The following is a 13506-nucleotide window of genomic DNA, read 5'->3' as shown; positions in this document are numbered from 1 at the left end:
TCCAATCATTCCCAACAAAAAAAAAGAATAAGATCTCACTCAATAACGAATAAAAATACATTAAAAAGGAATCAGACCCGATCAGCCCATTCGATAAGCCAGGACTTTGCTATTTCAACTTGAAAAAAGGACATAAATCCAGAGCCAGATAATGCGCAAGAAACTTTCTCAGCTTGACCTTGTAAATTCGTCGTGGGGCAAATTGTTGAATATTACAAGTTGCTGCTACCTCTTGAAGTCTCTTCAATGCGTTGGATAAGCAAACCAGAACGGCAAGAACAGGTTTCACAAGCTCTTTTAAGACTAGTGGAACCAATTTTAAATAGGCAATGAAGAAGCACTTCTGCAGATGTTGTATGTCAAAGGATGCAACTTCAACAGAGTCAAAGAGAACACCTAAAACGCGATCTTAGATTTGAGACTCCGTGTTATGTTTAAGACCATTCACCTAATCGAATTCGGATCAGACCAAGATTTCAGTATCCGAATTCTAACCAGAGAAGTATACAGACTTAATCCAATCCCCAGAACCAAGTTCATAATCCAAAGATAAACTTATAATCCAGTATGAACTCAAATGAAACTGTTTACAGCTTGAAGACGATCACATACATTCCTAACAGGGATATAGAAGCCCAGAAAGAAAGTACAGGTTTCCTTTTTATTCTCTTTTTACAACAAATGAAACGAATTCGAACAATACCCCAACACAGTTTGATTTAATTATTCGCACGTTCAAGTACCTTCTTGCCATCAATCCAACCAGAACCCTACTTCAATTACAAATGGATCCAATCGATTGAACTTTGAACGTGACCAACTTTCAGCAACTGGTGGGACTTAAAAGCTTCGAAACCATGTTATGTACAGATTGTTCAACTCCGAGGCAGTGTGGTGTCAAATCAATCTTTCACTCACTTTCATAGTCCTCTTCGTCTCCAAATGTGAAGACGGAGGCATCAGCGGCCATTGCCTTAAATTCACTTTCCGGATTTTGAGTTTCAAGGCCCGGGACATTTCCAACAACTGCAGCACTTTTAGGGTCATCACTAGCAGCAGGCACCTGTTTAGAATCCGTGCTTCCAATAGAAACTTGTTTTGTTGCTTGCATTAAGCTTGCAACTTGATCTGATTTTGTAGTAGATGAGGAACTGAAAGTCGTACTGGCAACAGTTCCACCAGCTGGAGAAGTTCCTTCTGCTCGCTGAACTTTTGAAGAGCCAGTCTCGTCCAGCTCGTTGTCTGAAAACACATCATCCTTATCTTGGCTTTCCGGATTTGCATGATGGGATGGTGGATCAGCTGTAGCTGCAGCTGAGTCGTCTGATGGAGGTTTGGTACCTGAGCTTTCATCCGGTTTCTTTGCAGTAGTGTCAGTGTTAGGTGTAGGTGTTGCAGGAACATTGCCATTATAATCAACTAAAACCACCTCAAGCTGAAATCCAGGGGAAGGCAGTTTCCTCTGCAGGAGGGCCCATCACAGATGAGATTACCATTTTTCTATGCTTAATCAACATTATTTGATAACAAAGGAGCGTTTGCACATCTACCTCAATAGTAAACATATAGAAAAAAGCAATGAAAACATAAACTTTATCAAAGCACAATAGCAAGCACATTGTCTCCCAAAAAAATTTAAAATAAAATATAAATTAAGCAAGAAGAGTCGTATACTATCTCAGAGAACTCAACTCCATCATAGGATGCTCCATTACATCAAAACCCCAGCTATTTCTCTCAATCAACCAGAGCACCACATATACTAATGAACAATGATGCAATTATTTATTTATTTATTTATTTTTGCTAAGAAAAAATAAAACAACACAGCCTCTTTCACAACGAGAGCACTGGTAAGTGGTAACACAGCCTCTTTCACAACGAGAGCACTGGTATAAAAGTTATAAACTATTGAAACCGCAGTGAAAAAATAGCTCAATTTTGTTTCAATCAACAAATCTTGTTTATTATTATATTTGATATATAGTTCAATCTTAAGACTTTTTTTTTGTATACTTCAAAACTTCTCATCTATGTCAAATCCTACGCCCACTCTACCATCTGTTATTTTAGACAGGTTCTAGGACTACTACAGAGCGAATATATTAATACTCCTGACTGCTGTACAATATACCTTGAAAAATGAGTTATCGCGTTTTAGAAGTGAGGATCATGTGTATAAACAAAAGATATGTACCTTGTCAAATCCATCCAGATCATTGGTGGTTAAAGTTTTTCTATTTTCTGTCATCGTTGTGTTCAACCAGCTGAAATATTAATAGTAGAAATGTTAAAACAAAGATAAAAACAGTTCCAACTTACACAAAGCATAAACAAAGAAGAGGATTGCTGACCAGTAAAAATCTCCTTGACGATCATGAAAGTGGATTTTGAAGTCACCAACTAACTCGGTCAAACCAAGTTCCCCTGGCAGAGCAAAGACCATTACCCCCTTCTTTGGAGCACTAAACCAAAAATCTTCAGGCTGTCAATCATTATTGACATGTTAAAACCCAAATTAGTGAAATTAGCTAATAAAACTACTAACAGAACTTGGCAGAAAGTTTCTAAAACTGTTTTTGAGCATCACATACCGAAAGACCCTTGGTTCTTGGATGATCTTTTGTGGAGAATAGAACACCTGAGAAAGCAATAAATCAAAACCAACCATCAGCATCATAATAAGCTAACAAGCATGAATTTTAAAACTAACACATAACTAATCACAAGAACAACTAATAGTACTAATGAGAAAAGAAAGTTCAACATTAAATTTGCATTGCAGCTACAACATAACATAAAAACAAAATGACTCTCATTGAACAGCATAGTGGGAAGGAAAGTTGAGAAACAGACAGCACCAACATACCGTTATGATCAGAGACAGTAATGGTGGGCCTGACCCAGTATGGGCACCTGTGAAGCCGAAAACCCCTAAGCATGCACCTGAAAATGATGCAAACATATGTCAGTGTTGCAGAATATATATATATATATACATGGATCCGTTCAGAAGCGGACGTCCGCACAGTCCTCAAAGTGCAGACGTCCCTCCGTTCTCCACCGTCCGGCCCCGACGGCGCGCCTCCACCCGAGCAGACTCCAGCAGCGTCCCCGATCACTTTCCCTCCCCGGTGAGTCCGCCCCCGATCACTTTCCCTCCCCGGTGAGTCCGCCGAATTCCAGCGAGATCACCCAAAACTTCAAATAAGATCAATCTCGCCGGAAAACTGGAATTCGGCGGACTCGCCGGGGAGGAAAAATGATTGGGGACGCTGCTGGAGGCCGCTAGGGTGGAGGCGCGCCGTCGTTGGAACCGTACGGTGGAGAACGGAGGGACGTCCGCACCCGCCTCTGATCCCGACTGTGTGTGTGTGTGTATATATATATAAAACTAGTAAAAGAATCCAGAGCCAAAAGTATACCTGCGCCCAGGGGGGGTTTCACCGTTGAAGTATGTTAAGATACGTTCGAAATATTTGACGTACCTCTAGGAAAACAGCAGAAAAGTATTAGCCTTACAGAAAACTATAAGACCAACAAGTATTAAGATATCAAGAGCATTTATTCTTAAAAGTAAAATAAAACGAATAAAAAAAGACTAACAATCTGACTTGGCAGAACAAGCCCCTTTCCATCAAAACATCTCTTCTGGTTGTAGTAGTCAATAGACTCCTCTGCAGTAGGAAAGAACTGTAGAAAGCAAAAATTAAGTATAGACTATAGAGCAAGAACTAAGCATAGTGCACAACCAAATAAGAAAATAACTAATTTATCAACCAGATTCTGTTACCACGAATAAATTTACCTTTAAGTAGAGGAGAAGACTGGATATCATCAATCCTGTCCTTGCCATCCCAGCCTTACAGTGCACAACTACTACATTCTCAATGTCCTCTTTCAGCCACGAATAAGCACTTCGACAAAATAATGATATCAGATGAATTGGTGGGCAATTATGATCATCGAATGGGAAACTAGCCACCTGAAAACAAAATGATAAATCAAACATAGGAACTAGGAAACTAGCACAAAACGTTTCTTTCGATAACTATAACCACGGAATGCACTCCATGCGATGATCTCTGTTTACTACGCCTTCTACTAAGAAAAGGGTGGAGTACTGGGGAAGAGCAATTTCAATTTTTCTATATAAAGTGTGACCTTCAAGATGAGTGACAACGCCACCTATTATGTTTATTCCAATGAAAGGAGGTACTCTGGAAGTTAAAGATTTAAGTCTTAGTGAGGCATCTATTATGTGTTCTTTTAGAAGTTAAATTAATTCTGGAGTCGATTGTAACCACAAGGAAATTGTCTTGTGTTGTTTTCAAGAATATTGAACTCAAGTAACAACTTTGTTCTTTTCTATTCCTGTGAAAAAGATCGACTTCACAGAACAAAATCATTATAATAACTAGAAATCCCACACATCGACTCTAGGCAGAAGTAGCATTTTCCTTTAACCTCTCCACTAGATCATTAGTCTAGTCCAGAACACTCATTTTAGTTGTTTAGAGAAGAAATGGTTACCAACCTTTCCTTCAAATAATGATGCATCATATAGCCTTTCTGAACACAGGTTGTATACTTTGTACTTCCCCTGCACATATAGCAAGATAAGATATTAGTATTATTATAATTATTTCTTTTTCATTCTAGATAAGATATTCCAATACATAAAATACTAGATAATGAGTAGAAGATAAAATTATAACCAAAACCACATCTCAACATCTGATGGCGGAAGCTTCATGACATTTCATTCACCAACACAGTCAATCAATAAAGCACAACAGTGTAAATCAATAAATGATGTCGGCAGTCATCCATATGATAATTATGTATATGTATAACAGAAATCAAAACCACATTGCAACAGCCAATGGCACAATCCACACGACTCAGTAGAATATTAAAAAGAATGTAAGCTGTTTCACTCAAGTCAGATAACTGAGATAGGGATACGAGTGATTCCCTATGATCACTGACATGGGTACAGGCTACAATAATGGGAAAAGGTGCTATATGTCAATGTAACATTTAATAAAATAATATTATATATATTGTTTAACAAATATATGATGAATATTGCATAAATGATCTGATTGCAAAGAGAACCAAAAAAGAAAGCCTTCATGTTCCAAAGCATGGGTACAGGCTACAATAATGGGAAAAGGTGCTATATGTCAATGTAACATTTATTAAAAATAATATTATATATATTGTTTAACAAATATATGATGAATATTGCATAAATGATCTGATTGCAAAGAGAACCAAAAAAGAAAGCCTTCATATTCCAAAGCAAAAGCAGAGTAGTGGAGTCAGGCTTCTCCCTTATTTTTACTTTCGTGAATGAAGCGTAAAGTAGCAGTTGGTTCTTTGCGGATGAAAAAAGAAGAGTTTCTGTTTTAGGTATCATTGTTTCAAGATGCATGAAAATTTCCAAAACATTACCCCAGGTGTCTAATTTTCTTCTGGATGTATCCCACTAACAGATGGTTTTTAAGATATTGGAGCCGTATCCAGAGCATATCAGACACCACAAGGATACCGCACCAAAAAGTTTTGCTTATCAGTGCAGCATGGGTTAGTATCCATGTGTTCTGTGATCAAAATCTAATATTATCTGGACCAAGTTACAACAAGAACATGCAACCGCCTCTCACAAAGGGTTAGACCATGACCAAAAGAAGATGAAGATGAAAATAAATTGCTCTGCTTAACTTATATTTGGCACATATCCAAATCCAATATGAGAAACAAATCGATCTTGCACATCCCAAAATATAGCATCTTGTACATAAAATTAACAGAGAAAACATTACGCTCAGGAAATTGTTCAAAAAGTGTGTGGACGAAGATGCAACATGATCATCATAACAACTTTCTAAAGGCAAAACATTAGAGAAAGATACAAAGGTTAAATGGAGACAAGTACTTTGAACTGCTACTGGTGCATCCAATTGAGCAACAAATGTATGTTGCAAATACAATAAGTTGTCTTTATATCTTATACGTTTAGGATATACAGTCCACTATGAGATCAAGTAGAGAGCGTATGACTAGCCTTATAAACTCCAAATGCTTTTCGAGCAAGTTCATAGTTGATAGGTACAAATAGAAAAGTTTATTTGAATACGAAGAATAATAATTAAGAGGTAAAAAGTTAAAAAGATATGTAGATCAGAAACATAACTAAATTATACCTTATGATGAGTTTCGAAAAACTTAATCACTTCTTCCATGTGGTTTCTGTAGAACCCCTGCAATATATATTCAGGTAAACTTAATGTACAGCAGCAGGATAAGTGAAGTCAGATGTAAAGTGCTATTTGTGTGCTCACCTCAACATATCCAAAAAAGCCAGAGCTCATATCACCAGCTGGGAATCCCATAGCAATAATGTTCTCGGTGATATATGTCATATCCAAATCAAATCCTCCCTCCTATAAATGTAGAAACACTGAGGTCATACATATATCAAAAACCATTATTCGGCAGGCCATAGATTTTTCTGAGAAAACAGACCACCACACAGAGAAACAAATGCAAACTTCGCTTTACAACAAAGAGGACCGCATCAGAGATAATTATCAAGCAGCTCACCTGGTATCTGCGTTTGTTTTGAGAGACAACATGTCGGGCCTTAACTTGAACAGCTTTCACAGCACTCTTAGAAGAGTCGACTATCCCCTTTGTAATAGTATCAAATATACCAGGTTGCATAGCTTTTGAGCTCCCACTGGGATCATCATCTTCCACCGGAGCTTTTGGAGACAAGCGCAGTCCTAATCCACTTGTAAAGCGAGCAAAACTCGACTGTCCAGAACCAGTCGGAGAGTCTTGTGATGGTGCCATTGGCTGAGGAATTTTCAGATTTTTGGCCCATGAAGTCAAGCCAGATGTACTCAGCTTGGATGGCGCCTCCCGAGAACTATTATCTGATCCTGAATCTGAGGCAGCAGGAGGTTGTTCCTCAAGAGCTTTCACTGAAGGTGAACTCGATGGAACCGAAGATTCCGAATCCATCCTAAACCGCCCGAAATTCTGAAGGGGGAGCAAAATAACAGCTTAAACTACAGTTATACTAATCAACAAAAAGTAAATAATCATGGAAATTTGAATCTCTGCTACAAATCTAAGCTATATCCAATACTCACTGTCGAAAACTATTTCCTGAGCTACTCAGCTAACGGCAGCGAGTATATTAAACTCTTAAGGGCTACATTAGCAAGAGGTTCATGCTCTCCACAACACTCGACCATAAAAAAAGTGATCAAGTTTGCTCGAATAAATAGGTACTCTGAGTACAGTAACATTCTAGCACTAATTTGCTTCATACGCCGATCAAAATAGATCCATAACTATTGTAATTAACAATTTCACACCCAAATGTTGCCAATTAAATCAACACTCGAAACGATATGCACAGATACACAAATCAATAAACTATGCGAATTGAAACAAGGATCAATCATCCAGCCCTAGAAATCAATCAACGGCATAAATTAAGGGGAAATGAAATTAAAAAACTGAAAAGGAAAATCCAAAGAGAGGGTTGGATCGAATCTTACCGAGAGCAAGAGGGCGCGAGAATCTAGAAGAGGTGAGATTCCATACGAGAGAGTGAGAGAGAGAGAGAGAGAGAGACAGAATTGGGGAGCTTGGTTACCGATTGATGTGTGTTTTGTGCTGGACATCTCACGTGGTCAACGAAGTTAACGGCGACGGTTTGACGCCGTCTGTCTCATTAGGATAAGAATAAAAGAACAGCATCATCTCACGGCAACTAAACCGTTTAGGAGTTTAGCAGTCTCAGACAGTGGCTAACCGGTCACGTTTGTAAGAGGCTGTGAGCTCGATTAACGAAAACCAGTCAAATTTTGAAGGTGTGATATGTTTGTCAATTGAGTTAACCAATGCAGTTCATGACATTGTTATGGTGTTAAAGGGAGATGATATAAAAGGGAATGAACAAACCAAACATAAAAGTATCAAGGCTTTTATTTGGCATGAACTCGTTCAAGAACAGTAGAACTAGAAAGCCATACGAAGCATGATGGAGGGAAGCAACAAGCAAATAACAGTATTTACAATTTATTGATATAAGGCCAGTCCCCATTAGTTTTCATCTATCTACAATAATCAACAGTTCTAAAGGATCTGAATTTCATGTCTGTAATTGGAAACTCATTTCGGGCCTATCACTTTAGTTCTACTTTAATAGACACCAATTCTGACTAATTTGGATTCTCAAGCTCTTGGACCCCTGCCGCCAAACCAGCGAATGCTACTTGTAGCTGCAGTTCTCTTCATGGCCTTCACACTCATTGGACTGTTCTTGCTCTGTTTCAGCACAAAAAGCACATTAGCAAAAACGAAAGAGGTCACATTATAGAAAGAAGAATGGAAAGAATCATGAAGCTCTGATTGTTACCAGTTTGCAAGTTCCAGCATCAAGGTCGCAGACGGGGTAATCATGAGGGCAGCAGCTGTAATGGTCATCGCAGCAGGTTGCAGACTCCATAGGGCAGCATCCCCACCCAAAGCAGAAGTTTCCATACGCATAGGCACAGCAGCATGTGGTTCCAGTAGGGCAAGTGTAGTAATCATCGCAAACAGTTGATGGACTCAATGGGGGAGGAGGAGATGGAGGGGATGGGCCAGGTCTAGGAGGGTTCTGACCCTTCTTCGTTGGGTAAGAGGGCTCAATGGCTATGCCGCATTTGCCAGTCTTGGCAGGCACATTGCGCTCCAACCTGATGTAACCAGCTTCTCCCCAGTTAGGACCCCATGAGTTCTTCACAATCCAGTAGTCCTTGCCATCTTCGGTACCATACCCAACAGTAAGCACACCATGGTCTAGATCAGTTCCACAGCGTCCGGTGAATACACCCTGAATAGAGAATAGACACAAAATAGAAATTGGAACTTGTCAGATACTTCATGGTAACATTCAATGGTAAACCGATAGTCCAACAATATAACAGGAAAACTGTTTCAAGAAAACAACATGAGAAATAGAGGCATTACCGATTGGTAGAGCTGGAATTCCCGGCCCCCAGCTTCAATGGCAACACTCACGGGCTGATGTGCCAAAGCTTTCTTCAAAGACCTCTCATCATTTTGTGGAACATCTTCATATCCATCGATAGAAACAACATGAGCATTTTTCTGCATAAAACCGAAGAAAATATCAAGACCATGATGAAGTCATGAACCAATTCTCTGTTGAAATGGAAACCAATGAGGTGGATTTGGAAGCTTACCCTGTTAGCATCACATGTACCCTCGTTACCACGGTAAGGGTAATCCGCCTCGGTATCAATGCCACCATTGTTGATGATGAATTGGAAGGCATAGTCCATAAGCCCTCCATTGCATCCCTGGTTGTAGGATTTATCACAATCCACAAGTTCCTGCTCAGACAATGAAATTAGCTCACCGGTCACAATCTTGTTTATACCTTCCACTGCACCAACCGTTGAGAAAGCCCAGCAACTCCCTTCAATTCAGAACACACAATTATGTTAGTTACAAAGCATAATTCATGGATGCCAGAAATTCTAGCAGATGGATAAATTTATCAAATTTCTTACAAAGCACAAGGTAAATAGTAAAAATTCCAACAATTTGAATTAAAGCTGAATGATTTAATTACACAATCAAAAATCGCTTGAATACACAAGACTATTAACCAGTAAAAGTAACAGGTTTTTGCTAAGAATTACGTAATCAACAATAACATAATCATAGTATATAATCAAGAATCACATATTTTCTAGTTCAAATGTAAAAAGATTACAGCTTTTTTCTTGCAACCAATTTTATTTTACATAATAGAAAACCAAGATTGTAAAGTAAAGTTTCCAGGAAAACAACATCCGTTTAAACCCGTTTAAACAAAAACCAAAGTACAAAACAAGCTGAGAAACACAAAAGATCATCGTACAAACTCACCGCATTGGCCTTGATCCTTAACCTCGGCGACAGCGCCCTCGGCCCTCCAATCTACGGACGCAGGCAACTTGTCCCCGACCTGATACATATACCGACCCGACTCCCCACCCAAAAGCCTGGCCGACCGGTCCTTCTTCATCCCTAGAAACTTCGACCGGTACTCCAAGTTGGTCATATCCGCGAACCGGTTCAAACCAACCTTGTAACTCCTGTTCACCTTGTTATGCTCGTCAACGAACCTCAGATTATCCATAAAAATCTCGAACCTCCTCTCCATCTCGCCCAAAGCATTGTACGCCTTGCGGTGTTTGACCAACCACGACTCGTACATGGCCTTAACCTCGGCCTCGGTCCTTTCTGGTACGACACCCATGTGGTGTTTGTTGTCGTAGTCGATGATCGACATGTCGGCGGCGGAAGCGAGGCCGAGGAGGAGGAAGAAGAAAACAGCGGCGGCCATGGCGGGCCCAGAAGATCGGGAAGACAACGAAAAGAGACCCATGTTTGAAAAAAGTTGGAAAATTTGATTTGTGGGGATTGGAAGGGTTAGGGTTGGTGGGTATATATATGGGTTTTGAGGGGAGATTGTGATAGGCTGGATAAGGGAATGAGACAACCAATTGGGATTGGTTTGGAATTCGTTACGTTGCGTTGAAATAGGAAACGGAGTCTCCTCTTTCCATGGAAGATAGATTTTTGTTTTGTTTTGTTTTGAGTCATGCAAGATGGATTGGATTAGCTCATAATATATATTGTCATATATTGTTTGATGGAGATATTTGTTTCTGTTTAGCACATTAGTGTTCAAATAATTAAAATATTCTTGTTGTTGTTCTTGGATAAGAAAATAAGAAACACCAGATTTATTGAATTTTTTTTTTTTTGAAAGAAGGGCTAGTGCGGCTGTCTTCAAGTCTTGATTAATAAAATTGTCAAATACAAGGAGAAGACATCGAGCCTAAACCCCTGATTATAAAGACCTGAAATAATATCAAAAATTTTTACAAACGTGTACTCAATAAGGCACCAACTAGCAAAGAGTACTACTCTAACAGCGATTGTATTTGCTTCCACATAACAATAACATACTGGAAAGAACAGTAGATATGTAATACGTTTACACATCCTAATGTCTAATAATTCAGCTTTCCAAGTATGTTGCCGCTAAAAAATAGATCTAACGACACTTAGTTTCACCATACCACAAGATGGCAATAGGTGGCAACGACCATTTAACGAAGCAAGGAACTTGTCGCACACTTAGAGTAGACAAGGCACATAAAGTGCAAATACCGGCACGAAGCCCATCTAGTCCTACAAAATACCTGCAGGAACTTATTGCATGCCAAATGTAGAAAACAAAATAACCTAGAACAGTAAAAACAGTAAATAAAACAACAAACAGGGCCAAACCCAAAAAGTGGGCTCAACCCCCATCACCAGCCCAGATCGGGCCCAAATGCAGTATCCAAGACCAAAGGCCTAAACCCTCAAGGCATGCAGTCTGCCCGGCCTAAACCCTTGTGCCACCGTCGTTGTCAACCCAACGTCGAGAAACCTCAAGCCACCAAACTACAATCGAAACAAAGAACTCATTCAATTGGATTCGGATCTGTTGTCTTCGCTTGCTGTCGAACCCAACCCGCCTCTGATCTACACCATCCGGCCATCGACTCTAGCAAACCAATCCAACAGATTGCGTTCCGATCTAGAAACCAGTTCCCCCTCCACTCATACCCCGCCTCCTCGACCCAGCCTTTATGTTGGATCCAAAACAACATAGACCCCCCTCCAATCCAAACCTCCGAGCTTGAGATACCGCACTCACACCAATCACCCGTCCGGACTCACCCAATGTGCGCCGGCTAGGCCAAAGGCCATCGCCGGCGGTGAGGCGGAGCTGGATAGGCACAAAACGCGAAGGCGACATCCTCTAGGGTTTTCTCTAGAGAGAGGAGTTTTTTTTCCTAAGATTTATTGAATCTTATGTTTTCCATTTCTTTTCTTTTAAGAAAACTGAAAACAAACGACATCCATATTATAAAATTACCGAGAAAAAAAATTAAAACTGTTGATAGTAGATATACAGCCAAGCATAAGCAACGTCCTCGTAGACCGTCTTCCAGCCACAAAGGGCCCCGCCCCTGACATACTTCCGGTAGACCGACATCCGAGCTACCTCGCCGTGGTGAAGGATCATCGGTACCACATCCGGAAGGTCCTCCTCCAAGCTCCACAAGAAGGCACCATGATAATAGTTATGTCTAGTTTGTCCCACATTAGAAATATGTAATATGAGGGAACCTTCCTTGGCTATAAATGGAAGGCTTCCCATATGTAGATGGGGCGGGGTCTCAATCACTACTCACTCCATCTTGGAGAGCTCTTGTAACACCAAAGGCATATTGACCATGATAGTGGAACCTTAAGTGGACGTAGCCATGTCCTCCGATGGCATGGTGAACCACTATATGTCTCTGCCTCCTTATGGTTGTGTTTCTGTACAATCTCCGGGACTATGAAGAATCACGTTGGAACACGAATATGAATAATAAACATCATGGGCAAGAGACAAGGACGTATAGTGGTTCACCATGTCATCGGAGGACATGGCTACATCCACTTAAACTTCTACTATCATGGCCAATAGGCCCTTGGTGTTACAAGAACTCTCCAAGATGGAGTGAGTAGGGATCATCATCCATCATCCTATCTACATATAGGAAGCCTTCCTTTTATAGCTAAGGAAGGTTCCCTCACATATTATGTTTCCGATGTGGGACTAAATACACATATATCTTCTTATGATGTCTTCTTGTGGAGCTTGGGAGAGCACCTTCCCGATGTGGTACCGATGATCTTTCACCATGGCGAGGTAACCCGGATGTCAGTCTATCGGAAGTATGTCGGGGGCGGGGCCTTTCGTGGCCGGAAAACGGTTTACGAGGTCGTTGCTTATGCTTGCGGTATATATACCAACAACAGGTTGTGTTTTTGTCTATTGTTCATGTTCCACCGTGCTTCTACATAGCCTCCGGGATTATGCAGAAACAAAAACTAACACGGTTAAACTCTATGACATAACCAATCTTAACATACCACATGCAAAACAATCTTGTTTTCGATATACACATAATAAACGTCAAGAACAAAGTTTGATTCTATGAAAACATGAAACAAGATCGATTCAAAATATATTTGCATAGTTCTTCAGATCGTTCAAGTAATGTTGGATTTGCCTCCATGTTTCAATTGCCATTGTAGAGTTACCTTCACAATAAATTTTGGTCCTTGAAGACCATTAGTAGAACCTAAATTCTTAGCACAAGCAATGAGATATTTTCATCACCCATTGCAAAAAGAACCATCAAAATGAGTTGGACATTAATTTTGAAAATATTACTACCAATGAAAATACAAAATGGAATTTTCAAATGCAATTGGTTTAGTGAAAGCATGCAAGTTACAAGTGGGGTGGACATTGCCTGAGTTCTCTTGGTAAGAGATCTCTTTAGCTGCTTGTTCTTATCCAAAGCATAT

General features: G+C 39.9%; 2 protein-coding genes across 2 annotated transcripts; both read right to left on the bottom strand.

Moving 5' to 3' along the window:
* Positions 1-541: 541 nt before the first annotated feature.
* Positions 542-7645, bottom strand: LOC101307607 (cyclin-G-associated kinase-like). The gene is made up of 13 exons (XM_004303981.1): positions 7581-7645; positions 6613-7053; positions 6351-6452; positions 6213-6269; positions 4538-4603; positions 3809-3985; positions 3607-3693; positions 3426-3490; positions 2870-2946; positions 2595-2641; positions 2355-2485; positions 2198-2267; positions 542-1462 (listed from the first exon to the last, which is right to left on the bottom strand). Exons 2-13 carry the CDS (start codon positions 7033-7035, stop codon positions 911-913), a joined length of 1854 nt encoding a protein of 617 aa, XP_004304029.1. The 5' UTR covers positions 7036-7053; positions 7581-7645; the 3' UTR covers positions 542-910.
* Positions 7646-7983: 338 nt separating this feature from the next.
* LOC101307319 (cysteine proteinase RD21a-like) lies at positions 7984-10496 on the bottom strand. Its single transcript, XM_004303980.1, has 5 exons — positions 9967-10496; positions 9276-9511; positions 9040-9180; positions 8444-8902; positions 7984-8352 (listed from the first exon to the last, which is right to left on the bottom strand). Exons 1-5 carry the CDS (start codon positions 10466-10468, stop codon positions 8260-8262), a joined length of 1431 nt encoding a protein of 476 aa, XP_004304028.1. The 5' UTR covers positions 10469-10496; the 3' UTR covers positions 7984-8259.
* Positions 10497-13506: the final 3010 nt, after the last annotated feature.

Source organism: Fragaria vesca, linkage group LG6, assembly GCF_000184155.1.
Source record: "Fragaria vesca subsp. vesca linkage group LG6, FraVesHawaii_1.0, whole genome shotgun sequence".
Classification (NCBI taxonomy): Eukaryota; Viridiplantae; Streptophyta; class Magnoliopsida; order Rosales; family Rosaceae; genus Fragaria; species Fragaria vesca.
The sequence above is the reverse complement of the archived record's forward strand: the minus strand, read 5'-3'. Positions and strand labels throughout refer to the sequence as shown.

Bases quoted from the DNA above. Each gene is read 5' to 3' on its own strand.
- LOC101307607 (XM_004303981.1), bottom strand. From the start codon at position 7,035: ATGGATTCGGAATCTTCGGTTCCATCGAGTTCACCTTCAGTGAAAGCT. The intron at 3,694-3,808 runs GTAAATTTATTC...TGCTTTCTACAG, and splicing joins GTCTTCTCCTCTACTTAAAG to TTCTTTCCTACTGCAGAGGA. The intron at 2,642-2,869 runs GTATGTTGGTGC...TTGCTTTCTCAG, and splicing joins TACTGTCTCTGATCATAACG to GTGTTCTATTCTCCACAAAA.
- LOC101307319 (XM_004303980.1), bottom strand. From the start codon at position 10,468: ATGGGTCTCTTTTCGTTGTCTTCCCGATCTTCTGGGCCCGCCATGGCC. The intron at 9,512-9,966 runs GTGAGTTTGTAC...TCTGAATTGAAG, and splicing joins TAAGGATCAAGGCCAATGCG to GGAGTTGCTGGGCTTTCTCA. The intron at 9,181-9,275 runs GTAAGCTTCCAA...GGTTTTATGCAG, and splicing joins GTACATGTGATGCTAACAGG to AAAAATGCTCATGTTGTTTC.